This window comes from Globicephala melas, chromosome 7, assembly GCF_963455315.2.
Source record: "Globicephala melas chromosome 7, mGloMel1.2, whole genome shotgun sequence".
Classification (NCBI taxonomy): domain Eukaryota; kingdom Metazoa; phylum Chordata; class Mammalia; order Artiodactyla; family Delphinidae; genus Globicephala; species Globicephala melas.
The window spans coordinates 73570451-73596873 of record NC_083320.1 but is presented as its reverse complement, the minus strand read 5'-3'; the positions used below and the strand labels follow the sequence as shown (position 1 = coordinate 73596873).

General features: G+C 37.1%; 1 protein-coding gene across 2 annotated transcripts in view; it reads right to left on the bottom strand.

The window, feature by feature from the left end:
• Positions 1-235: 235 nt before the first annotated feature.
• CYTIP (cytohesin 1 interacting protein) overlaps positions 236-26423 on the bottom strand; it is a 73692-nt gene continuing 47504 nt past the window's right edge. For both annotated transcript variants that reach the window (XM_060301498.2, XM_070045859.1), the window contains 7 exons: positions 22532-22584; positions 22264-22318; positions 17109-17211; positions 16802-16895; positions 13979-14048; positions 5926-5992; positions 236-3489 (listed from right to left, as the gene is read on the bottom strand). In XM_060301498.2, coding sequence (XP_060157481.1) covers positions 3029-3489; positions 5926-5992; positions 13979-14048; positions 16802-16895; positions 17109-17211; positions 22264-22318; positions 22532-22584 — 903 coding nt within the window. In that variant the 3' untranslated portion in view covers positions 236-3028. The remainder of the gene's footprint in view (positions 3490-5925; positions 5993-13978; positions 14049-16801; positions 16896-17108; positions 17212-22263; positions 22319-22531; positions 22585-26423) is intronic.

The following is a 26423-nucleotide window of genomic DNA, read 5'->3' as shown; positions in this document are numbered from 1 at the left end:
TCTTCTTTAAAAACAACCATTTCATTTAAAGTAAGTAAGTAAAGTGAGAGAGAGAGCAGAAAGTTCTGACACTGAAGAATAGCATTCTTTATTTCAAAAAGGTATCAAATTTTTATTTTATTGCCCGTAGTTCTGTAAGGAAATGGATATAAAGCACCAATAATTTTGTGATCTGAAGGATAGTATAGTTGTTAAGTGTTATTTACTGTGCTTAGATTGTATACATCCATAGGTATTTATACTTTATGATTAGTCACACAAACTGTGTCCAAGTTTGATATTCAGTTCAAAGTGGGATTTTTAATACTGTTTGTATCATGCAACTAAGATATAAAAGAATTGAAAAGTAGAAAGTAATAAATAAAAGTTCATTTCAAAAAATATGGTTCCAACCTGTTTGACATGGTGGTGTTCCTTTTAGTCACATGACAGAGTAATTCCCAGTAGGCTTGCTTCAAATTTGGCTTATCAATCAATGCCATACTAGAAAAATACATTTTCATAACAAATTATCAATTAATAAGTTCACCAACATTACATATTTGACAACTTTGGGGTTAAAAAAAACTCTTCATTCTTTTCCCAGTAAATTATAGCAAAGTGAGTCCTGTGGTCATTGTGCACCAGAAAATTAGAGAAATGAAATCTTCTAAAGCCCCACTGAGGTCAGATTCAGTCTGAAAAGCTGTGCTATGAGAAATTTACCCACATTTCCACTAAACAAGAGTTTTCATACAACTTGTGAACACACAAAACATGACATACCCTTACTTCCTGTACTTTGGTTAAAAAGTGCTTAACTTTTTTTCCTGAACATATCTAATTCTTGACTCTAATTCTGCTCATCACAGACTGCAGCAAAACATGCCATGTGCTTCTTCCCTGTACCATTTTGGGTTTGATATTTACTGTAAGAAAGTATTAAACTATATTTAACACTTAAAACCACTGAAAAGCAAATGACATATTGTCTGCTTTTCCAGATGAACTGTGGTAGTTCTTGAAACATTGTTCACATTGTAGAAGACTTTAAAGTCATCTTTCCTCAAATAAATGTGATATTTCTTTCCCCTTGACTTGGCGAAATAGGATTAACAGATAATACTGCATTCATGTAAACAGATCTTTAACGTGATAATTCTAGCCTACGATGAGAAATAAGCAGTATCAATCAAATCACAATTGATTTGCAAGCCCTTGTTGAAAATAAATGTATTGCTAACCATGCAGTTATTAATGTGCTTATATCTGAAAACTTGCTTGTGGAAGCGAGAAGGAAGAGTCACCCTAAATATATGTTTGTTTTCCTATTTACCAAATAGGAATGTTTTTTTTCCTATTTACAATATCCTTATTCATGCAATATCTACAATTGCACATTTTAAATTTTCCTGGGATTGGGGCAGGAGGTAGTCCTGTGGTGATAACTACACAGACCCAGCAAAAGGGTAAGCAATATCTAGAGAGACTAAGCGGGTAGGCTAGAGCTGGGAAGAACTGGCTTCCAATATCAGCACTGCCACCGACCATGGGAACTTCTCCCAATACCTGCTTCCTTATCTGTATGCCTAACATCTCCCTACAGGGTTATTTCGAGGATGACATGGCAAGCATCTACAACCTATTATGCATTCAGTAAATGACAGACAAGATTGCTGTTGTTCCTGTGAAAGCTCTGCTTTTCACATGAGTGATTCTCAAGCAGAGCCCACTGGATACTTCTGAATTCAGAGACTTAATAGGAAGCAGATCTCAATTAGAAATCTTTTTCTATTTTATTATTTATTTCTTACCCTACAAGCTTCCTTACCTTCACCTCTTTTTTTTTTCCTCAAAATGACTCACTCTTTACTCAGTTTATTTAAGTGTTTAAGTGTATCAGTTGCGCTCAAAGTCAACTATCACACACACACACACACACACACACACACACACACACACACACACACACACGGAGTTTAAAATCAGTAAGGACTATTTATTGCATTGTCCAGATTATCTACCCTAGAATATAGGTAATGAGCAGCTTTATCACCAGAACAGAGAAATCATGGACTTTAATGGGTATTGAATAAAAATATGATTGAAAGGCTAGAAGTAATGTGATACTAACATAACGAATAGACAAAAGAGCGCTGAGGCAATAACTATTTGGAATATATAATATAAAGTGAGGAGTAATGTGGAAAAAAATCTACAGGAGGAAAATACTTTTCCTAATTTTTCAAATTTTAGACATTTGTTCAAAAAAATCACAAGGCTGTAGGATCTTGAGAGAGCTAGACTTGTCATCAATGTTTAGGCAGAACAAAAGTTGAATTAGGTAAGAATGACAACCTCATCCATTTTGTTTAGGCTACCAATAAAAAAGGACTTACTATAGGCTTCCTTAGCACCCATCTTAGATAACATCTTTCCATGGAGCTCATAAAGTTTAAACCCCCATATTAAATCGTATACTTCCCGATTTATTGTCATTGTGGATGTAAAAAAGGGCTGATGATCATCTTTGTTTATAATCTTTCATAGATTTGAACAGAAACATTCAAAATTGCCTATTAATAAGCCTCCCCAAAGGCTACCGAGCTTAAGCAAATATAAAGTTTTGTAACCTACCAATTAACCTACAGAAGGTATTCCAAATAATTATATTCTGTCACTTTCTTATTCACACTTGACTCCAAAAAGTTCTCAACATTTTACATGAATAATCTAGAAAATAAATTTTACTCTTGCCTTCACAGGCAGCATTAAAATGAGCAGGCACTTGTGTTAATTTGTTAATATTTTCTAATTTATTACTTAATTTTCCTACTGCCTGCTTGGAACTTGAGTTGTTCTGGTTACAAAAATGATTGAAGGAGCAAACATAATGATACAAAAATTTAAGTAAAGTTCACTCTTGCCATGAAATGGGATGTCAGTTTTGCAATCCATCTGCACTTTCCCGCTAAGCTGGGTGGAGTTGGTCTAAATGAATCTGAAGACATTTATGAAATAAGCTAATATGAAAGGGCACTACAACCCATTAAAAGCGACTCTCTTCCTCTTCCACAGCGCGATGAAGGCCAGGGATGAATTTTAAGAGCTGTTTCCGGACACTTCCCCTTCTGCTTTTCCTGGGCAGAGTCCCAAACATGCTTGAGAAGTTGCCTTCCCACAAGGGAGACATGGACCCACTACTAGCAGAACTAATGCTCTGGTTCCTCCTTGAAGAACACCTCTTCAGAAAATCATCCCCATCCTTGAGGACAAAACACTCATCATCTGTGCTTGTCTGCCGGCTGAAGGCTTCCCTGCTCGAGTCTTCAGACACACATGTCTGGTACCCATCCTCACTGTCTATCGTCATGGAGCTCAGGCAGCTCTTACAGCTGCTCTCACTGGATAAGCGACTCCGGTCCAGGAGAGCTGAACCCGGCAGGGGTCCAAACAAAGCTGATTCATCTATGTCCATATTTTCCAAACTTGGGCAGTTAGCTGCATCACCTAGAAAGCAGAAAACAAAGACTACTGGGAAATGGATCTGAGCATCACTCCTTATAAGTAAATACACCAAATTTCTCTTTGAAGGGCACAAGAAAGAATAAGGGTAAATAATACTTTTCACTAAATTTTCACTTGCATGAATAAGTAACTGTTCATGAGACCATTCAATAAACCTTATACTATGATTTTTCAAACTATTTGTTCATGAACTAGTTTCCAGGTAAAAGGGTTCTATGGTGACAAAAATGGTAATGCTAGATTAAATAAATTGAAACAAGAGTCTTCATATGAGAACAGTTCAACTCATCTAACAGTATGCCAGTGTGACTTATGAATTTCCAAAAGAATCATTTCTTATATTGTAGTGACCACGCCACCTTTTATTAAAATTATCATAGAAATGGGCTCCAAAGAATATACTTGGGGAAATGCCTCTTATGGATTTTCTCTATTTTAGTTCTTCTGATTTTTAGTTACTATCTTTTTTTAATAATTGTAAAATTATTATAACATCACTTGAAGTGTATGGGAAACACAGTTATAAAACCTGCCCCTGTAGGCTGATTATTAGAGAATTCAAAGATGTTTAAAACAGAAAGGATATCTTCCAGCCTCGATATGCCCAGTTGATTCTTAGAACACTTTAATACTTAAATGCTTTGAAATGGTAGTGTATCCAGAAAACATCCCTGTCCTAAAATAAGTAATAATTCATTTGAAGAAATTGAATGTTATCTGCTTAGCTGAATTTCTTCATCAACCTTTTATAACCTACATCTGGGCTCTCCAAACTCAAATTTTAATCTCACACCAACAGCCTGTTCATATCCCACTTGTTTCTGTACTATTTGAGTTGGTTAGTATGCTGCTAAAAGAAAGGAGATTATTTGTAATACTAGCATGAGAAAAACATCATTAGAAGACGACTTTGCTTCAGGAAAAGTAATAGAACCTTACACACTCAGAAATTGTTTTATTTTGTGCTGATAATCTCTAATTCTGCTCTCCTTTGCCCTTGGTTGACACTATAAAAAGAGACTGCTTATTTTTCCATTTGATCTGCAAGGTTGAGTAGGGCCAGCCCTGTGGTGACTAGTTATAATGCTTTCCTTTTTGTTAACAAAACCAATTTTATTTCATCTCCCAACAAGTTGATGAATTTCTTTTGATTGGCGAGCAGTTGGCTTGTAGAAACTCATGCCCTGGATATTTACTGTAGGTCTAGAAAAAGTAAGCTAAAGAACTCCTTCAATCTCTCAAAAAATATGTACAACAATGACCTATGAAAAGTCAAACTCCTTGATTCTGAACTAAGGATCGTGTCTATACAAGGCCACTTCCATAAAGCCATAGAACTGCCTACACTTACCAGACCAAACCCCATCTCCACTCCAGGATGCTCCGGAAGTAGAGGCAAAGATATCCCAAACACCCTCAAGTCTACAGAAATCCAGGAAGTGGCCAGAAATGTGTGCCTCTGTCTGGTTAGCAAACTTCAGATCCCCCCCAACAAAGCCTGCTATAGGTTTTTAAGAATATTAATTTAGAAACACAGAAAAGAGAAGTAACTCATACACGTTTGTTTTTGAAAAAAACAGAACTTTGACACAAGCCCCTAAGCCATAAATTAGTGCCTAATTAAGAATTAAATGTATCCTTCTTCTGTAAACAGATTATCACTTTTAACAAACAGATATTCTAAGGTTATAGAGACGTTAGCTCTGTGTTATCTGAAGAAGATACAACCTATATTTCCCACCCACACAGTTAGTGGTTTCAGCGAATTATCTGTATCTACAAGTTCATTCCTCAGGTTATACCAGTCACATGGCAAATGCCATGTCAACAAATTTTCAACTCAACCCTTCTTTTCAGAATGTACACAACAGCAAGAGCCATGCATTTACTGTTATAACGATCCTTCATATTTCTGTTTTGGATTTGAGGGCCATGAGGAAGGATTTCTCTGCATTACTGTAACTTACACAATTTGAGCAAATAATAGGAGCTCCACCCAAGAAGCATGTTACCATTCCCAGCTTCAAGAGTTTCTGAGAACTACCCAGCCCCTGAACTGCAGATGTTCTCAGGAATTTAATTCATCTGCTGAAGTAGTAGGAAAATCAGGCAATCATTCATATTACTCTTCTAAAATCCCCAGGTGCCTCTTGAGAGCGAGTGCACACAGGCACCTGTGTCCATGTTTTCATGTGCATGTGTTCTGTGTATGGAGGAGGGGGTGTGATGATGACTTACCCCTCCTCCAAATACAGTGGTCACTCCAAAAGCCATGCCAAAGAAACACAGGCTACTATTCTCAATCCATGCTAGGCAATTTTTTTTCTTGTAATGATGATAATCTTAAAACAATTTAGAGGCAGAAATACTGAAAGAATGAAATGTAAGTGTGGTTTCTGAACAGGAAATCACATTTACCATGAAGCAGGCGCTGTTCCTGTAACTGCAGAGATCTGAACTCCACCCATTTTCTCTTCAAGGTTTGCTGAGAAAGAAGAAAAGTGCTAATTATTTGGAAAACCCAGTGAAGATAGCAATTTACTTCCAGGTGTTGAGATTTGTCATTATTTTTTTTTCATTTCTTTCTATCACTAACAATCCCTCCCATTCATTTGAAAGATTCTTTTTCTGTATAAAAGCAGAATATTGGGAACACTAATTTCTCAAGAAATAATCTAGTATCACCAACAAGTTGAAACAATGATGTCATTTCAATAGAAACAACAGATAATAGAAACAATGATATTTATATTTTTTTAATTTAAAAATATTAGAGAAACAGATTGCTTAGGTTTGTGTCCATTTACTAGCTGTTTCGGCAAGGCTTTTACACTCTAGGCTTCTTCCATCAGCAATATGAGAACAAGAACAGAACCTAAACCTGGGAATTGTCATGAGGATTAAATGCATTAGTAAATGTAAAATGATTGGAACAGTGGGTACAGCTTAGTAAGTGTTCAAAAAATACCATGATCATTTTGAATGCATACATAAGACGTGGTATACGTATACAACGAAATATTACTCAGCCATAAAAAAACAACGAAATAATGTCATTTGCGGCAACATGGATGGACCTAGAGATTATCATACTAAGTGAAGTACGTCAGACAGGAAAGATAAATACCATATGATGTCACTTATATGTGGAATCTGAAATATGATACAAATAAACTTATTTACAAAACAGAAACAGACTCACAGACATAGAAAACAAACTTATGGTTATCAAAGTGGGAACGGGAGGACGGATAAATTATGAGTATGGGATTAAGAGATACACACACTATACATAAGATAGTAAATAACAAGGGTTTATTGTACAGCATAGGGAACTACATTCAGTGTCTTGTAATAACAAGTAACGGAAAAAAATCTGAAAAAAAATAGATGTATAACTGAATCACTTTGCTGTACACCTGAAACTAATACAATATTATAAATCAACTATACTTCAATTAAAAAAAAAAACACCATCATTCTATAAGCCTGGGGCACTAAAATAGTCTTTTCTGCTGGATATCTACTTATTTTCTATACCCAAAAGGGGAAGCTGACCAGTTCTAAAAGGCTTTCTTGGACGGCTAAACTTAGAACACTGTAAGCACCCTGACTTCTTAACTGCTTCCTTCCTTGGCTACCCCGCACATGAGAGCAGTGGCCCAGGGAAAGATGAAATGGCTGCTGTAATGGTCACGACTGCACGTGAGGCCTGGCCTAGCCCACAGGCTGGAATCAAAAGTCAACCAAGCAGAAGGCATCTGACAAGGCAAAAAGGCTCCTTCTCCCTCCCCGTCTTTTCTCTTTACTCCACCCCTTCCTTTGCCATTTCAGGTCCCCACAGCAAGTCCAGCAGGTAAGAACAGCTCAGATTTGCCTGGGGACACTTATCCTGAAGGACAGCCAGCCTAGTTGGAAACAAGTGGTCCTTTGTACAAATCAATCTGGAAGGGGCAGGTGAAGGCTAAAAAGGAAGAGGGGGAAAAAAGCACATTTGGAAGGGGAAGACTGAAGGAAAAGAAAATATTACAAGAATGTCATTAAGTGTTTAAGGGGGAAAGTGACTGGTTCCTCAGTTCAGGAATTGAACAATCACTGGGCAGGATTTTCCAAGCCTTGATAAGAGTAACATTTAGCAGCAATCATTATGATTGTCAATATAATATGCAATCAATGAGTCAAAGCCATAAAATATCTGGCTCAGTTAATTTCTTGTTCTTTCTGTACTATAATATAGTCTACCTGGTTATGAGACTGCTGGGCTACCTGAATTACAGCTCTTGTAAACCTGTGGTCATGTGAAGGTCAGAGTTAGGAAACCAGGAAGTACAGAACTAGCAGGGATCTGGCATATATACCAAGCCCTTTTTTCTTTCTTAAAGAGGTTTATCTCTTGCAAGAGAATAGAGTCTAGTTGGGGAGCATAAGGATAGACTGATGCTCAAAACTAATTATAGGGAGAAGAGGAAGTTGTATTTCTGCACTTACTATGCAGAAATACAAAGTTAGAGCTTGCCAAACAGTTTCTGTGAAAGTCAAGGTTTTTAAATGTCAAATCTGTTGATTTGTCCCAGTCATCTAAGTATGTCGTCACTTAAACCAAGAAAATACCAATGCAAAGAGCAGATGTGTCAAAGTGACTAAGAGTTTTTAGTCTATATTGAAGCTTCCTTATTTTCCTCAGAGTCAGCCTATTATTAATATCACAGTAGTGTATTTGGACAAATCTAACCTCTCACTGTTAGAAGAAAATTAAAGTACATGTGAGATTTAACCCTACTGGATCACGTCACCTCGCTGTGCCTAGCTCAGTACGCCCGGTACATAGCAGATGCTCAGTAAATATTGGCTAAATGAATAAATGAAAGGATGGCTTCCTGGAATAACACTCAGCTATCACAGACTGGATATTTTGGTTGAACATATCTCCAACGTTTTCATTCTACATGAGACATATAGCTAAACATTTTCACGGCACTTTACTACTTTTATAGTGCTTTCATGGATAATATGCTGTTTAATTTTTCTAACTGTCCTAAAAAGTTCCAGATTAGAAAATAAAGGTTTAATGTAGCAAGATATTTCCCAAGGGCTACAAACGCAGTAAATATCAGAGCTGGATTAAAAAGTAGGTCCCTCAGCCCACTAGATGTACTGTTTTCATGTTAAACATTTGAATCACAGGCCATGAGAAAGGGAATCCCTGAAAACACAGCTCAGAAGGCACCATTGTTTCTAAAGAAGAGGTTATGGCCCCACAAAGAGTCTTTGAGGGACACAATGCACACGTAGGATGTACAAACTAAATGTCATTGTGTGAAGGGGAAGCCAACCTGACTCTGGTTAATAGGTCAGACCCAGACATTTCTGGCTCAAGAGATGAGCTGGAAATCTCATAATTTCAAGATTAGAAAAGGAACAGAAATGAAAGAAAGTGAGCAGAAATGAACCCAAAAGTCTTCTGGATCTGGAGAAAAAGAAAGAGGTCACAAGGAAATTGGACCCTATGGCGATAGTTTAAATGCAATTATGTGAGGCAGAGACAAAGACAAGTTTCCTGCTTGAGAGAAGAACCTTGGCTGAAGCTCCACCATTGTGAAAAGGAGCTGAGCAAAGCTGTTGAGGGCGACTAAAGCTCATGGAGAGCATGTACCCAGAGAAGCAGGAGCACATAAACGTGGCCTCATGACCTGAACTGAGCAGCACACCGGCCCTCCAGGGAAGGCATCCAAGCTGCCAGACCTGGCTTTAGACCGGAAGCCTTGAAGTGCAGAGCAGAGGCCACTGCCCAACTCTCACACTGAGTGGAAGGGAGAGGCCCAGGGAAATGGGCAGTCCAGACTCCGGAGCTCCACAGAAGTTTAATGAAAAGAAAGACAACAAAACTGATAATCAGGACATGGACTCTCTACAACAAAATAAAAATAGAAAAGTGTTCAAAGACTTTAAAATAAGAATATTTACAATCCTCTGAGAGAGAAATGTGATGTTCCTAAGAATAAGAAATTTGAAACAAAGGAAGAACAGATAGACACGAAAAAGAACTATTTGAAAATAAAAAATTAACTTTTAAAACTCAAGAGAAAAAACACATTCTATACAGAACACAGACAACATTACTGAAGATATTACTAAAGAATTCAAAAATAACGTAACAGTGAAAAGAACTGAAAAAAAGAATATAGATATAGACGTATACACACATGTATGTATAACTCAGTCACTTCGTTGTACACCTGAAATGAACACAATACTGTAAATTGACTATACTTCAATAAAAATAACATAACAAAAAAGATAAAGTGATACAAAATCTGAAGTGGTTAGGAAGCATGGAAAGTAAATCAAAAGACTCTGAAATATGTCTAACAGAAATTTCAGAAGATAATCCAGGGAATGATGAGGAAGGTGTATTCAAAAAGGCCAAGCTGACAATTATACAAAACTGAAGAAAGTCAGAAGCCTTTAGACTGGAAGGACACTGCAAGTTCCAAGCAGTATAAATTTAGAAATGAATCCAGACCTAATCACATTGTGGTGAAACTGTAAATCAGGAAAGACAAAAGAACACCTTAAAAGCAACCAGCAAAAGATGAAAAATTGCCCAAAATTGAAATACTGGGTTTTGAAAAGAGCTTAAAAATGGGAAATCCTCTAGAGAGAATTACCAAGAAAAAAAAAATAGAAAGAAGGCATAAAAAGTAGTACAAATGAAAATGGGGACACAAGCACAGCTGCGATAGAAAAGAAAAAGATGAGAACAGAATGTTTATTATCAACTTCAGGCAATAAATTTGAAAATTTTAAAACTTTATTAACAAAAACATCATTCAATAAACCTGGCTCAAACAAACAAACAAAAATAGAAAGCCTGAGCAGTCTTATGGCTAATAAAGAAACTGAAACAGAGTTTAGAAGTATTCACATCAAAAAGAAACACAAGCCCAGATGATTCAGATAGCGTTACAAGAATTCTACCAGAGGACGAAAAGGAGGAGAGACTCCTCACCTCATGCTAAGAGTCCAGTAAATTTGATACCAAAACTAAAAAAGATAGTCTGAGAAAAGAAAATTACAAGCCATTCTACCTGTAAGATGAAGTTACCCTCAACAATGCTAAAGAAAATGTTATCAAATCAAATCTACAAGTATATTAAAAAGATGATAAGTTATGACCAGGTTGGATTTATTATAGAAATGCAAGGGTGGTTTTACATTAGAAAATTTTTAAATGTTATTCACCAAATTGACAGATTTTTAAAAATAAATAAATGAGACCTCCTCAACACTTATAGAAAAAAAGTATTTGATACAATTTAATACACGAGCACTGTAAAAACTATCAGAAAACTTGGTGTAGAAGGGAACCTCCTTAACCTGAAAAGTATAACCCCAGAGACAGGAAAGAATCAAAAGAATTCCCTTTAAGGTCAAAAGCAAAGCAAGGATGCCTACTATTTTAGCTTCTATCCATCATTGTATTATAGGCCTTAACCAGTGTAGCAAAATAAGAAAAAGAGCTAAATATCATTCTCAGCAGATAGTTATTATCTTCATGAGAAACTCAAAATAATCTGTAATTTATTAGAAATTATATAGTTTAGCAGGGTGTTTGACTATAACAGCACAGAAAAATTGATTTCACACATCTACACATTAATCTCAATCAAAACATTATTTTTAATAAAGAAACTATAATAAGGACAAAAAATCATTTTACAAAGGAATAAATCTAATAAAAGCTGCATAGGATCTATCTGCATAAAATTATAGGAATTTATGGAAAGAAAATAATTAAAAATTATTTACTGAGATAGTCTGTCAGTAAGATAACTCAATACCATATGGATGTCAAGTCTCCTCCAATTGATCTATCTATATAAAGCCGTATTATCTATCAAAGCTCCAACATACATTCATAGAACTTAACAATCTGATTTTAAAATGTATACAGACAATCAAAGGGCCAAGAATAACCTGGAAAGCTTGCCCAATCAGACATCAATATTATTACAAAGGTACAATAGCTGAGTTTGAAATAAACAAATTGATCAATGGATCAGAATTGGAAGCCTGTAAGATCCATTCATATCTGGAACTAGCTTAAAAATAGAGGTTTTACTGCAGGTCCGTTGGGGAAAAAGAAGGACTGTATAAAATAAATGGTACTGGGAGAACTGAGTACTCAAATAGAAAAAAATAAAACAAAATTGGAATCTTACCTCATACTACATACAAAAATTAATTCTGAATGAATTAAAGACTTGGATATTAAAAAGCTTTAAAACTTTTAGAAGAAAATATAGAAAATGCAGAGTACCTTACAAAGGATAAACAATTAGGAGCTCCCTCATAAACAAAATATCAAAGGAACAAAGCGTTCAAAGTGCTAAGGAGACAAAACACCAACTTAGAATAATTCAATTACCTATAAAACTCTCTATAGTAGCAGTGAAATAGATATTTTTCAATAAAGACCCACCTACCCTCACTAAAGGAGTATAATACTACAGCAAGAAGGAAAGTAAACCTGGAGGTAAAGAACAGAATACAAGAAACAAGGGCAAGGCTGACAGTTCACAGGTTGGTATACTTGTTTACCAGCTGTTAAGAAAAAAAGCCTGTCTTTTTCATTTTAAAAATGGATAGAATTTTCTCAAGTAAGCAATAATAAGGAAGATGGAGCCTTAAATGGACATTTAAACATGTTAAGGTCCTCATGATGTTCTGGGAGAGGATGGAGATGTTGAAATTTTTCTAGGTTAGAAAAAATAATAAAGTATGTATATTAAAAGTTCAAGAGAAAATGTTCAAAGAACAGAAAATGCTTAGAAGCATGCAAATATGTGTTGTGCAATAGAGTTCTTTATTCCATGAAACATAAACCTATTTTTCACTTGTGTTTTAAATAACATCACTAGTTTACATTCTACATTTCTTTCCTTTTTTTTTTTTACAAAAGCCTGAAAAAGCCAGTTTTACTTTTTTGAAAATGATGTTCACTAAGACTCTCTCTCTTTTGCAGAAACAAATTAACTTTCGACAGTTTAAAAAACCTAAATATAATATGAAGAACTATTTACTCCTTACAAAAATTTAATGATAAAATGTTAGAGGCACCCCTTTTAACATGAAGAAGATGACTCACTATTTATAATATCCTGAGGGTCCTAGCCAATACTGTAAGAGAAGAAAAAATAAACTAGTTGAATAATTGGGAGTAAAGGGGCAAAACTTTCATTATTTGCAGATGATACTATGTTTATATAAAAAAATCCAAGGGAATCTACAAACATATTACTAGAATAAAGGGAGTTCAGCAAGACTCCTGGATTTAAAACTTTACACAAAAATCAATAGCAATAAGCAGTTGAAAATGTAAAAGACCACATTAATTATAGCAAAAAAATTAGAAGGTATATAGGAATAAATATAATCAAAGATATATAGAAATGTATGAAGAAATTACAAAATGTTTTTGAAGTACATAAAAGACCTGAATGGAAAGAGAGATCCTGTGCTTGAAGTAAGGAAAGCAAAAACCATAATAACGTCGATTGATATCATTTATTCTATAAATACGATTCAATTACTATCACAGTCTGAAGAGGACTTTTTTCCGATGAATTTTATAAATTGATTCAAAAGATCACAGGGGTAAGCAAAATGACAAGAATATAAAAGCAATGTGGACAAAGAAGAAAACAGGTCTTGTTGAAGAATTAAATGTGGTAGAAGGGAGGAATAAAAGATAAAGTAGGAATATACTAACTCTACCCTCCTGAGCTCAATAACTGAGCGCATCCTGAGATGCAAATGAGCGAGGGCCTAGACTTCATGGTCTGCCAGAACCTCACCAGTCTAGGAAACTGAGATTTTTAAGACCCTCAAATAGCCTAGAGAATTTTCACTGAACATCCTGCATTGTACACTATCTCCTGTAAACTTTAATTTCCTCTTCAAAGTTGACACTGTATTTGCCAGTGAAAGTAGATACAAGGACAGCCACAGGAGTAGAGGGAGATGATTTTTGTAGTAAGAATGAGGCAAAACGAAAGGACGCAGAGGAGGACAACAGAAAAACAAAAATCCCAGGCCCTCCTGCACACATATATAGCACTTGGGAAAATGACAAAAAGACAGCTTCTACTTCTTTGGTTTTTTCCAAACAAAATGTAAATTGAAAGAGATCACAGGTGCATTAATGAAAAGTTCTTCAGGTGATGTGCCTTCCTGTTGCCTTTCTGAGCCTCATAGACATGCAGAAGAAGGAAGGAAGAAAGTGATTTGCCCTGGTTTGTGGAATTTAATATTCCTGCAAAGGTAATTGTATGGCTCTTGATAATTCAGCAGTTTAGTCTCATCACGACATTTCATCTTCAAGGGCTATCTCAATTCTTCAAATAGATCTTTATTCTACCACTCACATTCAAGGATGAAAAATGTGTCTCACTGTATTAAATTAAATTACCTTTAAAACTTGCAGCTTTGCCTCAAGTTCTCTTCTTTTGAGAATCATTGTTCCATTAAGAGTCTCTATCCTGTTTGAACAAAAAAAGGAGGGGGAGAGGAATAGCATGAGTGATTCTTTCAAACAAGTACCATCTTTATGGAGTACTACACTTTGAGCACAGGCTATCCTTAAAAAGTAACGTAAATGTTACCATTCTCACGGCACTTCAAGTATCTGGATGTAAGCCAAACCTTCTGACAACATTCTAAGAAAGAATATGGAAAATAAATACTCTCTTTGAGAGGGTGACTGAAAGAAAAGACTCTGTAGCTCATTTTATAGAAGCCCCTATGTGGCAATGACGGTTGTTCTCTGCTGGAACCTATTCTTGTGTGGTCGGGGTGAATCACCTCCTTCATTTGGTGAATATTTATTGGGCATCTACTATGTGCCAGACTCTAGACATCGTGCTAAAAGTGAGGGATACAGCAATGAAAACAGGCACTAGGGACTTTCAAACAATGGAGTCGAGAAGCTATTTCTTGAAACAAGGGAAAATCCTTTCTTCCCTAAGATTCTAGGAAATTTTACCTCTGTAAATTGCCTTAATTTTGGAACTAGAACAAATAGAACCAGAACTACTATGAGATAATAACTTTCATATGACTCTCATCTCAAAACCTTTTAAGCGTACAAACTTCAATCTTAGAATTATCCATCTAATGGTGTTCTTTCTCCCTATACCAAATGCCCTTCTAAAAATAAAAAGACTTGCTCTATCCTGAGTGATTTGATTTGTTTTGTGGGCTCAAGTTAGATGCCATCAATCTGCATAAGATAAATATGATATGTGAGTTATACAACTAAGCATTTTTAAAATATTGGTTCCAATTCATTTTGATAAATAAGCTGTAACTCTATAAAGACGCAAGAAAATTTTCAAGACATGGTAAAATAATAGTATTAAATGCAGAGACCAGTTTCCCTCTATTTCCAACAGCATTATGCCCAAGATAATGAGATGATAGCAAGAGAACACGTTGTCTGCTTTCTCATTAGCGGGCTTGACTCTGGGCGACAGTGACAATCCCTATGAATCTATTTGGCACTTTAATGTTGACCTGACCTGCCCAAGCAATAGATGTCTGTGGGCAGAACTGCAGCCATAGATTGGCCGCTCTCTTCAGTATTTGTACAAACGGTCTCTCATCTTCCTTATCTCTGGATTTCCAATTGTCTCCACCCAATACTCTTTAATTATCCACCTGAGGTCTGCCCACTTTACCCATCTGGAATATAGGTTTCTGTTTCTAATCACCAGCATGTTCCCCTGGACTCTATATGATTCCTACCTTATAGACTCAAGTTTCTCTGGAGCTCAAGTGGCCCCAACCTTTACCCTGAACTCATAGGATTCACAGAGTTGGACTCAGTCCTCTACCACCACCAGTCATCTTTCAAAACTACTCTCACACAAACCCCAAAGAAATAGCCTTTGAAGTTTTAGACTAGGATCACTAAAGACTGTCCAGCAGATTTTTTATTGGCAGCTTACAAGGAGCAGCTGTGGTGTAGCTGGAGAATAGGGCCAGGCATCCAGAGCAGATGGTCAAATCCCAGCCCTGGCATTTACTAGATGGTTGGTCTTAACTAAACCTCATTTCAGCCTGAGTCACTTCGTTTATAAATAGGAATATAACTAACTTCTGTGAAGAATAAATGAGATGATCAGAATAAATTCTAAAACGATTAAGCCTGGCTGGTGAGGCCCATGCTCTGCTCCCTGGAGAACTCTCTGTCTTCATTTCTTACTATAGTCTTCCTAATTCACCAACCACCAATTCCACTGGCTTCCTCTCTATCCCTTGAATATGCCAAGCCCACTTTGAGAACTCAGAGACCTCTCCCTTTATCTGAAATGTTCTCACCAGGAGTTCATCTAACCATCCCTTCTCTTCATTTCGCTCTCAGCTCAAAGCTCACCTTCTCAGAAAGGACCACTTTAAACACTTAAGCTAAAATAGCAGCCCTCTCACTCAATGTTCTATCCCATTTCTTGTTTTACTTTCTTTATAGCAGTTATCAATAACTGAAATATCAAAATTACTTATTGTTGCAGGCTCTTCTTACCTATCTCCTTCCACAATAAAGCAACAGAAGAGTCTTTATCTCTCCTGAGCCTATCACAGAGCTGGAAACATAGTATTTGCTCAATAAATATTGTTTTAGTGAATGGGTGAATTCCATCTTTTAACTAATTACTAAGGTCTTATTAGTTACTAAGGGTGGAAATGTCAGTTGAATCTCTAACTGGGGAAACAAATGTCCCATTAGTAAGTTGGGAATAGTAGCAGATGTGAGTGTGTGTGTTGCACGGCATGAGGGCCGAGCAGACTGTTCTTTCAAACAGAACACTAGGAGAGAAAAACAATTGGCTGGTGGTAGAAGAGGAAAAAACTCAGCCCTTCTGACCTTTCATTTGTTCTAACCACAGGATTATATCAGCCATGGAAACTGGACCCATTCCTCTCTGTCCAAAGAGAATGTGTGCCAGTTTAATTGAATTTGAATTAAAAATAAAATTTAAAAAATGCTATCCCACCCACTCAGATGTTTGGGCTATTGATGTCCTCTGACTTCAGATGTTGACAACATGTTCAAGTTTGAGGAAACCTTGAGAAACAAAAGGAACTGATAAAAACGTCTGTACCCAATCCCGAAGCTATGGTGCACTGCCTCCCTTCTTGTGATCATGAACAAAAAGCCTATTCATTCACTCAACAGGCATTATGAGAGACCATAACATTTTTGAAGCCCCACGGGAAGCAGCCAGATAGTTACATTAGCAGGTTTCCTGATGATCTGATCAGGTCAACAACTTGTTTGTGGGTGAAACCTTCTGTGCTCACACCATTGATATTTGCAAGGACATCACCTGGGAGATGTCAAGAAAAATGAGTGTTAAAACGGTTGGTTAAACAATCTTTCCTGACCCACGAATGAAATAAAACAAGCAAGACCCAAACCTTGGCAACATAAAGGAGTTAAGGAAATTCAAAGCAACAATCATGTCCTGACCTTCACTATCAAAAAAGTTATTTTTCTTGCTATTTAAATAATTCCTAACATGAGCATAGTTCTAACTTACCAGCTTGCAGGCCAGCACAGTGTGCTGGGCTATCCTCCTGGATTTTGCAGATCAGGGTGCACATCTCTGAGGAGCAGGTGTTCTGGTTTTGGAGCCTGTAAGTCTGTAAAATTAAAGGGATACATAATTCCCATTACCAAATATAAAATAGATTACCATTACCAAAAAACTCAAAATCTATTTGTTAAAAAAATATTAAGTGGTATCAGTTACCTTAAGCAGCATAATAGATAAGTGCAAAGAACAATTTGGGAAGCTTTTCTGAATATAAACTAAATCTAAGTACCAATCTTACACTTCTCCCACACAATCTGTAGCTGACTCCATTCATAAAAAATACATCTGGCTTAAGAAAGAAAGTAGGATAAGACTGGCTTAAGACTTTAAGACTTTCAAGCCTAAGAGACCACCTGATGCTATCATTATCGCATATTTAACAAGAAAAATTTGGTTTCTCTTTTCCCAATGGGGTAAAACAATAATGGCCAAGAGCAGAGAGAAAAATCTCTATGTGGTTCTCCCGAGCTAAAGTACTTCTTACAGGAGCGTATGAAACAGTACACATCCAGCAAGGGAGATACGCCAACAATAATTATTTTAAATCAGAGTTCTGCAAATAATGACAATCTGCCCTGCATTCATTCAAAAGCACTATGATTGACTCAATTACCTTCATTCCTGAGCGCTCGGTGGTACATCTGCCCTAAATACTCATTCATTAGCCACTCGACTGAATTAGAAAAAGTTATGCTTCGCCTCTGGCCTCAATTTGGCAAAAGCAGCTTGTTTTTGTTTTTGTTTTTGTTTTCGATTTGTACCAAGAACACAGCACAAGTGTTTGGTGAATAGAGTGGCCCAAGGACCTATATTTTTCTTTTTCACATATTTAAGTTATGAGGTCTTGCTGCATTTAGAATCAAAGTCAGCATTCTGAGTTGAGTAAGTCTTCTGAACATCTGTTTCCTAAAATTAAACCACATTCCAGCACTGCTTCCCTGTGGAAAAATGAATGTCCGATGTTCATTCCTTTTGGTATTACAGACCTCCAGGCTCCAGAACCAGCAGAACCAGAAGTCAGTCAAACTTCTAGAAACTTGACTTTGTTAACCTAAGAGATGTACTCTGCAAGGCATTTAGAATCCCCGTATCTTAAAGATAGAGGGGACTTTCAGAGATCGTGTAATCTACTTTCCATCTATGCCAGAGATCCCTTTAACAGCTTTTCTGCCCGGGAGTCTTCTTGCCACAGCCCAGGCCCTTCCAGAGATGGAAGGGTGGTCTGGTTCATGGAGGACATGAACCAAAGCTATAACAGACCCTCCTTTGGGAAACCACTGTTGTAATGATTCTCATTAGCAGTGAGAGTCTACCCTCCATGTCCAGGGAGAAAGGTGAGTACAGTGAAGGGGAAACATGTTAATTGATGTAGCCTGCACCTGTGTATATGTTTGCAACAGGTATAAAATTTGTGGCTTAGAGAAGGAAAGGCAGAGGTCCCCAAGTTTTGGAAAGAAATTATTAGTTGGATATTTCTCTCTTTTATCCAGTCTTCTAGCTCAGTCATTTCCTAGAGACACAAAAGTACATTGCCTTTCTCATGCCTGATAGCCTTCATTCTAACAGTTGTCGTTTGCTGATCTTCTACTGGAACCAGGCACATTACTAAGTACTTTATGTGTTAGTTCATTTGAAGTGCCTAAGAACCCACTAAGGTAGCACTGAAAGGATATGAACTCAGGTGTACATGAATCTAAGGTCTATCTTCCTGCCAAATTACTACATTACTCTCTGTAGCAGCAAAAAACTAGCACCCATGGAAACCAGAGGAGGTGGACTTGTTCTCTCCCAGCATGCCCTGCACCTGGCAGACAAGGGCCCAAATACGTGTTATTGATGGGGGCACAATAAGGGTACGTGAGGTTCTATCTGGTCTTCAAAATGTTGCCAGAGCATGTCCCCTATTTGATGACTACTACAAATCTTATGAGTACTAGAGAATACGTTACGGCGTAGAGCTGGTAATGGAAAGCATACGCCATAAGGGAATTTGCAGAGGAGTGGATCCTTGCATCAGTAAGATAGCACAGACATGCTGCAGTCCAGAGGTGAAGCCATTACCTCACATGAATCCACAAAGTTTCAAGGCACTATAGCCTGCTGTCTACTAATGATAGTTTTGATTCTTGCTTCATATAGAGTGTTTATGGTATAAGGGAGAAACATGGGGGAAGCAGTGACATATCTATAGAAAAATGAGAAGAGATCCTCTCTGGTTACAGTAAGTAAGAGTAAGTGAGTAGACTTTGCTCCTGTTTTCAGTAGCAATCACTGCACATCCTTGGGGATAATCTCATTTGAAAAGAAGTGGTCACAAAAAGCATAGTGTCTCTACAACAGAATAAGGAGTGTTTCATGTGAATGAGGAACAAGAGAGAGTACTATGCTTCTCAAACCTGATGGAAGAATTAGAGATTTCACCAAATTCAAAAGTAGAGGAGTTAAGAAAGGAGAAGGTCTCTTCTTTTCTCCTAGAGCCTTCTCCCTATTCATTGCAGCTAGAGTTCCATTTTGTTTCTTTATTCATAAAACACATCTTACATAGCAGCTTCCTGTTCCTAATCTAAAAACACACTGACTTTACAACTGTGGGGCTTATATTTAGTCACCAAAGTTTTCTGAAGGCAGCACCAAAGTTAAGATATAAAAACTGATGTGCAGTATAAGGATATGGTTATGCAAAATGCCTCTAAAAGAAATGCAAAAGTGTAATGGAAAAAGAACACAGCAATACTTAAACTACTTCTCTTGCACTTAATTAGACTAGACTTCATTTGACCTAACTCATCACCTTAGCAAATATGGCCATGAAAAGCAGACAGAAAATAAGAAATGAAATTCTTAGGCTATTAAATAGAAATCCATAAAGAAGTCAAAATTTTCCTAAAGCACGAGACAATACGCACATAGAGCCAAATGTTCTTAAGTGTTTCAAATAATAGTTTAAAAATGTTGCCATAGTGAAAGCAATCTTGAGAAAGAAAAATGGAGCTGGAGGAATCAGGCTACCTGACTTCAGACTATACTACAAAGCTACAGTAATCAAGACAATATGGTACTGGCCCAAAAACAGAAATATAGATCAATGGAACAGGATAGAAAGCCCAGAACAGGATAAACTCACACACATATGGTCACCTTATCTTTGATAAAGGAGTCAAGAATATACAATGGAGAAAAGACAGCCCCTTCAATAAGTGGTGCTAGGAAAACTGGACAGCTACATGTCAAAAAATGAAATTAGAACACTCCCTAACACCATAAGCAAAAATAAACTCAAAATGGATTAAAGACCTAAATGTAAGGCCAGACACTATAAAACTCTTAGAGGAAAACACAGGCAGAACACTCCATGACATAAATCACAGGAAGATCCTTTTTGACCCACCTCCTAGAGAAATGGAAATAAAAACAAAAATAAACAAATGGGACCTAATGAAACTTAGCTTTTACACAGCAAAGGAAACCATAAACAAGATGAAAAGACAACCCTCAGAATGGGAGAAAATATTTGCAAATGAAGCAACTGACAAAGGATTAATCTCCAAAATATACAATCAGCTCATGTAGCTCAATATCAAAAAAACAAACAACCCAATCTGAAAATGGGCAGAAGCCCTAAATAGACATTTCTCCAAAGAAGGTATACAGATTGCCAACAAACACATGAAAGAATGCTCAACATCACTAATCATTAGAGAAATGCAAATCAAAACTATAATGAGGGGCTTCCCTGGTGGCGCAGTGGTTGAGAGTCTGCCTGCCGATGCAGGGGACACGGGTTCGTGCCCTGGTCCGGGAAGATCCCACATGCCGCGGAGTGGCTGGGCCCGAGAGCCATGGCCGCTGAGCCTGCACGTCCGGAGCCTGTGCTCCGCAACGGGAGAGGCCACAACAGTGAGAGGCCCGTGTACCGGAAAAAAAAAAAAAAAAAAAAAAACTGCAAAATGCTGTTTAAATGCTGGAGAGGGTGTGGAGAAAAGGGAACCCTCTTTCACCGTTGGTGGGAATGTAAATTGATACAGCCACTTTGGAGAAAAGTATGGAGGTTCCTTAGAAAACTAAAAATAGAACTACCATATGACCCAGTAATCCCACTACTGGGCATATACCCTGAGAAAACCATAATTCCAAAAGAGTCATGTACCACAATGTTCGTTGCAGCACTATTTACAATAGCCAGGACATGGAAGCAACCTAAGTGTCCATCGACAGATGAATGGATAAAGAAGATGTGGCACATATATACAATGGAATATTACTCAGCCATAAAAAAAACGAAATTGAGTTATTTGTAGTGAGGTGGATGGACCTAGAGTCTGTCCTACAGAGTGAAGTAAGTCAGAAAGAGAAAAACAAATACCATATGCTAACACATATATATGGAATCTAAAAAAAAATGGTTCTGAAGAACCTAGGGGCAGGACAGGAATAAAGACGCAGACATAGAGAATGGACTTGAGGACACGGGGAGGGGGAAGGGTAAGCTGGGACGAAGTGAGAGAGTGACATTGACATATATACACTACCAAATGTAAAACAGATAGCTAGTGGGAAGCAGCCGCATAGCACAGGGAGATCAGCTTGGTGCTTTGTGACCACCTAGAGGAGTGGGATAGGGAGGGTGGGAGGGAGACGCAACAGGGAGGGGATATGGGGTTATATGTATACATATAGCTGATTCACCTTGTTATACAGCAGAAACTAACACAACATTGTAAAGCAATTATACTCCAATAAAGATGTTTAAAAAAACACATCACTAATGCAAATATATAAAATGCACATTATAAAGAGTACATCACTCTCTTATTTATGAGCTGGCTGATATCAAGAATTTCTGATCAGTCTCAAACCTACCAGAAGACTAAAGCGCTACAAACAAGAAGCAGACTATGTCCCAGGGTGGGTTTTTTATCCGCTGAATGTTTTCTTTCCTTGATGGTATCCAACACACTGAAAGACTACCAAAAGCATTGAAAACAAGTCACAGCCTCCATCATTCCCTAAGCCCAACTTCATTCTTTCTCTGCAAATATCATGACATAACCAGTGCCACTTTCTTCACTAAAGTCTGGAAAATCTGAAAACTGCCCACCTGAATTTCAAACCCAAATTTTCCTTTATTTTGTTTTTCCACAGTAACAAGCTTTCTGTAAAACAAAAAACAAAAAATTAGGCATGAAGATCAAAGTATAACATTTGGCACATACCTATCATTAAAAATAACTGTCAATAAAAGATAGCTGATGTTTATGTAAACTGTAGTATATAAGACTCTATGTGTGTGTGTGATATCAACAGCCTGGAAAGCTGTGTTCCTAAATATCTTGCTGAGAAACCAAAAAATAAATTAATTTCTTTACCTTTGAGACCAGAAAAAGGTATGATCTAAAGAACTTGATCTCGTCAGAGCAAGCTGAAAAACACAAGCACACAGTTATTGAAAGGTCCTTAAGACACATCTGCAAAATGTTCTGTATCACAAAGGACTTTGTTCTTTATCACCTTCTTTGGCCCAGCTCCTGGGAAATTGTTACGGAAAGGCGGTAATCTCCATTCTCTAGCGATAGCAAAGGAGAGCTGGGAAAGGGACCGTTCAGGCAGTCCGCTTGAAAGATTAAATGAGGCTTCCATAATAATACCCCATGGCAAAAGAGTTAATGTAATGTGGCAAAGCTCCAAAGCTTCCAAAAAGAACTTCATATCTAATCTGTATTTAAAATAGCCTCCGAAAGGTTAACCACAGCAATTTATAATCACACTGAAATCCAAAGAAAAATAACACCCATGGAATGGCATATAAAACTCAAATAGTTGATAGTTTGGGGAGATGCTGATGAAATGACTGTGTTTATTGTAATAGTTCAATATGTTACTGTTTTTAGCAGGATAAAATCATCTCTAAAGAACTAACTAATACTCAGAAGCACAATTCGGGTGAAATCAGAGACTCAAAACCTCAATTCTTTTTATGATTTATTTTTGCAATAGTTTTAAAAGAGTACAGTGAGATTTCCAGCCAAGAAAGGAAAGGAACCTCAGAATGATGTAAATGGTATAAATAACATCACCTTTACTCCTCTGCATGTTTTGGGAAAAGATCATATAAACATAAGCTTCCAGGATACAGTCTACCGTTATAAACAAAGTAAAAATTAACAAAAAGTGGCATCTTGTTTTTAAGGTAATTATACTGAGTTTTTGTGTTTCTTGTTTTGTTTATTTGCTTAGGAATTAACAAATGTTAATTAGCTCTTCCTCAAGTGTTGGTCCAGGGCTCCAAAACATAAGCTCATTCTACTAGTTAACCCATGGTGTTTATTTAACTGGCAACCTATTATGCTTCTCATATGTCAAGGACTACAGAAAATATCAGGAGATCAATGCAGGAGTCCAAACAAATAAAAGTAAAATAGAAGATGAAAGCCAGGAGAAAAACACGTAGAAGAAATGAATGCACAAATTAAATCTTCATTAAGCATTTGTTAGTGGAGAAGCTTACATCACTATAAGGAATTTGAATTACCAAGTACAAAATGTCAGCATTCTCACAAATTTTCTGGAATGGCTCAGTGTTCAGAATTTGGCCACTGGTCAGTAATGTTAACATAATGAAGACCTACAAAGACCTCTTCCTAACAATTTGATGTAAATTAATTATATTTTCCTCTCTTGTCAGTTTTGGACTTCAAATCATTTATATCATCGTGAAGACTGCAATAGGAAGGCTCAGAACCAAAAAAAGAAAAAAGTTCTCTATATTTGCTAAAAAGTGTCTATTTTCAATTTATAAGGACTAACTGTGGAAGACCTATAACAGTTTGTATGGTTTGTTTCAGCCTGATTTTGTCCTGATAAGTACCATTAACAAGGGTGGGGACCATTCAGTTATGCAGTAGGCTGCCTTCTTGAGGAAGATAGCAGTAAATTCGATATGCCCAAGCATTCTCAACCTCTCTGTTACACTGTACACACATTTTCTTATCTACTTTCATTATTTCCATTTGCTTGGCTTTGATCCTTATTTCAGATTGTAAAGTACTTAGGTAGGTCATACCTAATCGTGCTATCTGTAAATCATAACTAGGGTTTATATTTAAAATCATTACTCTTGCTGTTAATATTCATCAGATAATGCACATATTCATTCATGTGGAGGCACAGATGTGTATTTATGTGAAGGTCAGATTGGATTAAATACCTCACTTCTGTTCATAATTCCCCGTATCCTTTGGGCCTCTTGGGGAATGTATTTGTTTTACTTTCTACCCCAGTGCCCATCACAGGGCCTGGAGTCGAGTGGAACCGTAAAAACAGCTAAACAGACAAACAGAAGTAAACTACTAGACTACAAGACGAGCAGGTAAGAGGTGGTGGGAGATCCAAAGTAAGAGAGCCTTCAACTCTGTCCTTCATTAAATTAAATATCCATAGGAAAAGCTCAAGGGTAGACATTTAAAAATATAAAGTAAAATTTAAAATGAAAGAAAAAAAACAACGATAAAAAAACAAACACCGGATAAAAACAACAACGATAAAAAAAACAAACACCGGAATCGCAAACACCGGAATCGCAAAACAGCACCGGAATCGCAAAACCATAGAAAAAGGACTAATAGAAAACAAAGTCAGTCAGTAATGCCTTAATACACAACTGCTAAATGAATGAATGGTGGCAAAAATTAATGAGTCCTTACAATTTTGAGCCTTCCTTCACCAATTTTAAATACCCTTTTGCTAAGCAAATAATCATAGCATTGATGGGAACTTCAAGATTTCATCTCTTCCACCATTTAACCTGCCTTCTAAATCAAAAATTATTCCAGATAGTTTCAAATATAAAATTGTTTAAGTCCACATGACAAATCCCAGACTTCTATAGAGAAGGAAATTTCCCCACCTCTCTCGGTCTAACCTTTCTATCTAGCTAATCAACTAGATTAAGATGGAAATATCTGCCTAGCACAAGGTGAGATGCAGAGCAGATACTCAATTCTTGTGGACTGACTGATCCAGGTCATCAGTGACACAAAGGAAAAACTCAGACTAAATCAAATTAGGAATTAGTTTCCACTCTGGATCAGCAATGAGCCTGTCATAGGCACCTAACGGTTAAATAAAAAAACAATTTAAATAAATTAAGCACCATCAAATTCTCTGACACGTTCCACATCTTGCCACAATGCTTACTTGGTTTTGATCTGGGCTGTCAGACTCAGGCGATGTGGAAAGGAACGTTCTCAGGGTTCAACCAACTATCTGCCTAAGTGACAAGAAGTACGTCTGAGGTCTTAGCGAAGGTCTTACACTTTAGAAAAAGTTTTCCCTGAGGCCCTGGAGTGAGCAGCCCTCTTCTAGCATCTGACCAGTGGAGTCTCTGCTCCCTTGACTGCCCTCCCAGCCTGAGCTTTTTCTTAGGGCTGTGGGGATGACAGCAAAACTCATGAATGAGGAACTGGTGTGCAATGAACAGCATATGCTGGCAACAGCTGTCTTTTATTACACATTATCTAATATGAGAAATCTAGGTTTAGCAGTTTGGCAGGGCTGCAAACTACACATTCAATTACATCTGCTGAGTAGACAGCTCTTTAACCCCTTGCTAGCTTCTAAAATAAAGATGCCTGGGGTAGGGCTGAGGATCCGTCTCTTTTGTTTTTAGTCAGAGGACTTAAAAGATTAGACATCAATGTTAAAAATGTAATTTTTGCTGCTATGCAATGATTCACAATGCCCCTCTTTAGTGCGAAACCAAGACCAAATACTTCAGCTGTCAGTTTGCAAAAACTAGGAATAATCTGCCCCAGAGCCAGCCAGACAGCCCTGCAGGAGCTTGTAGTTCCATACTGTAGCCACTTCTGCGGCTAAGTAACAGCCTGTTACTTCCTGGCCCCTCTGTGTACTCATTTCCTGAAACTGTTGTGGGTCGGGGAGGGGAGGATACCTGTTCACAGATGAGGTATTTTTGGTTTTGTTGTTTGTTTCAAAAGTCCCAAAATTATGTGCTCTGCTCCCTTTCCAGTCCCCTGCCTCATTCTTCCCAATTCTTCCATGAACACAGGTTTTTTTTTTTTTTTTTTTTTTCCTTTTTAAGTCAGGAGCTTTAGGATAGCAGGGCTCCACAGAAATATTCTAAGATTAGCAAAATAATAGAGCTGAACTCAAGTTTTTAAATTTAAGGGCCCTTTAGGAACCCAAATAGAATGTTGTGGCTTCTCAGGAAAGTCCCATTGTGGGCCCATGAACCTCTTTTTC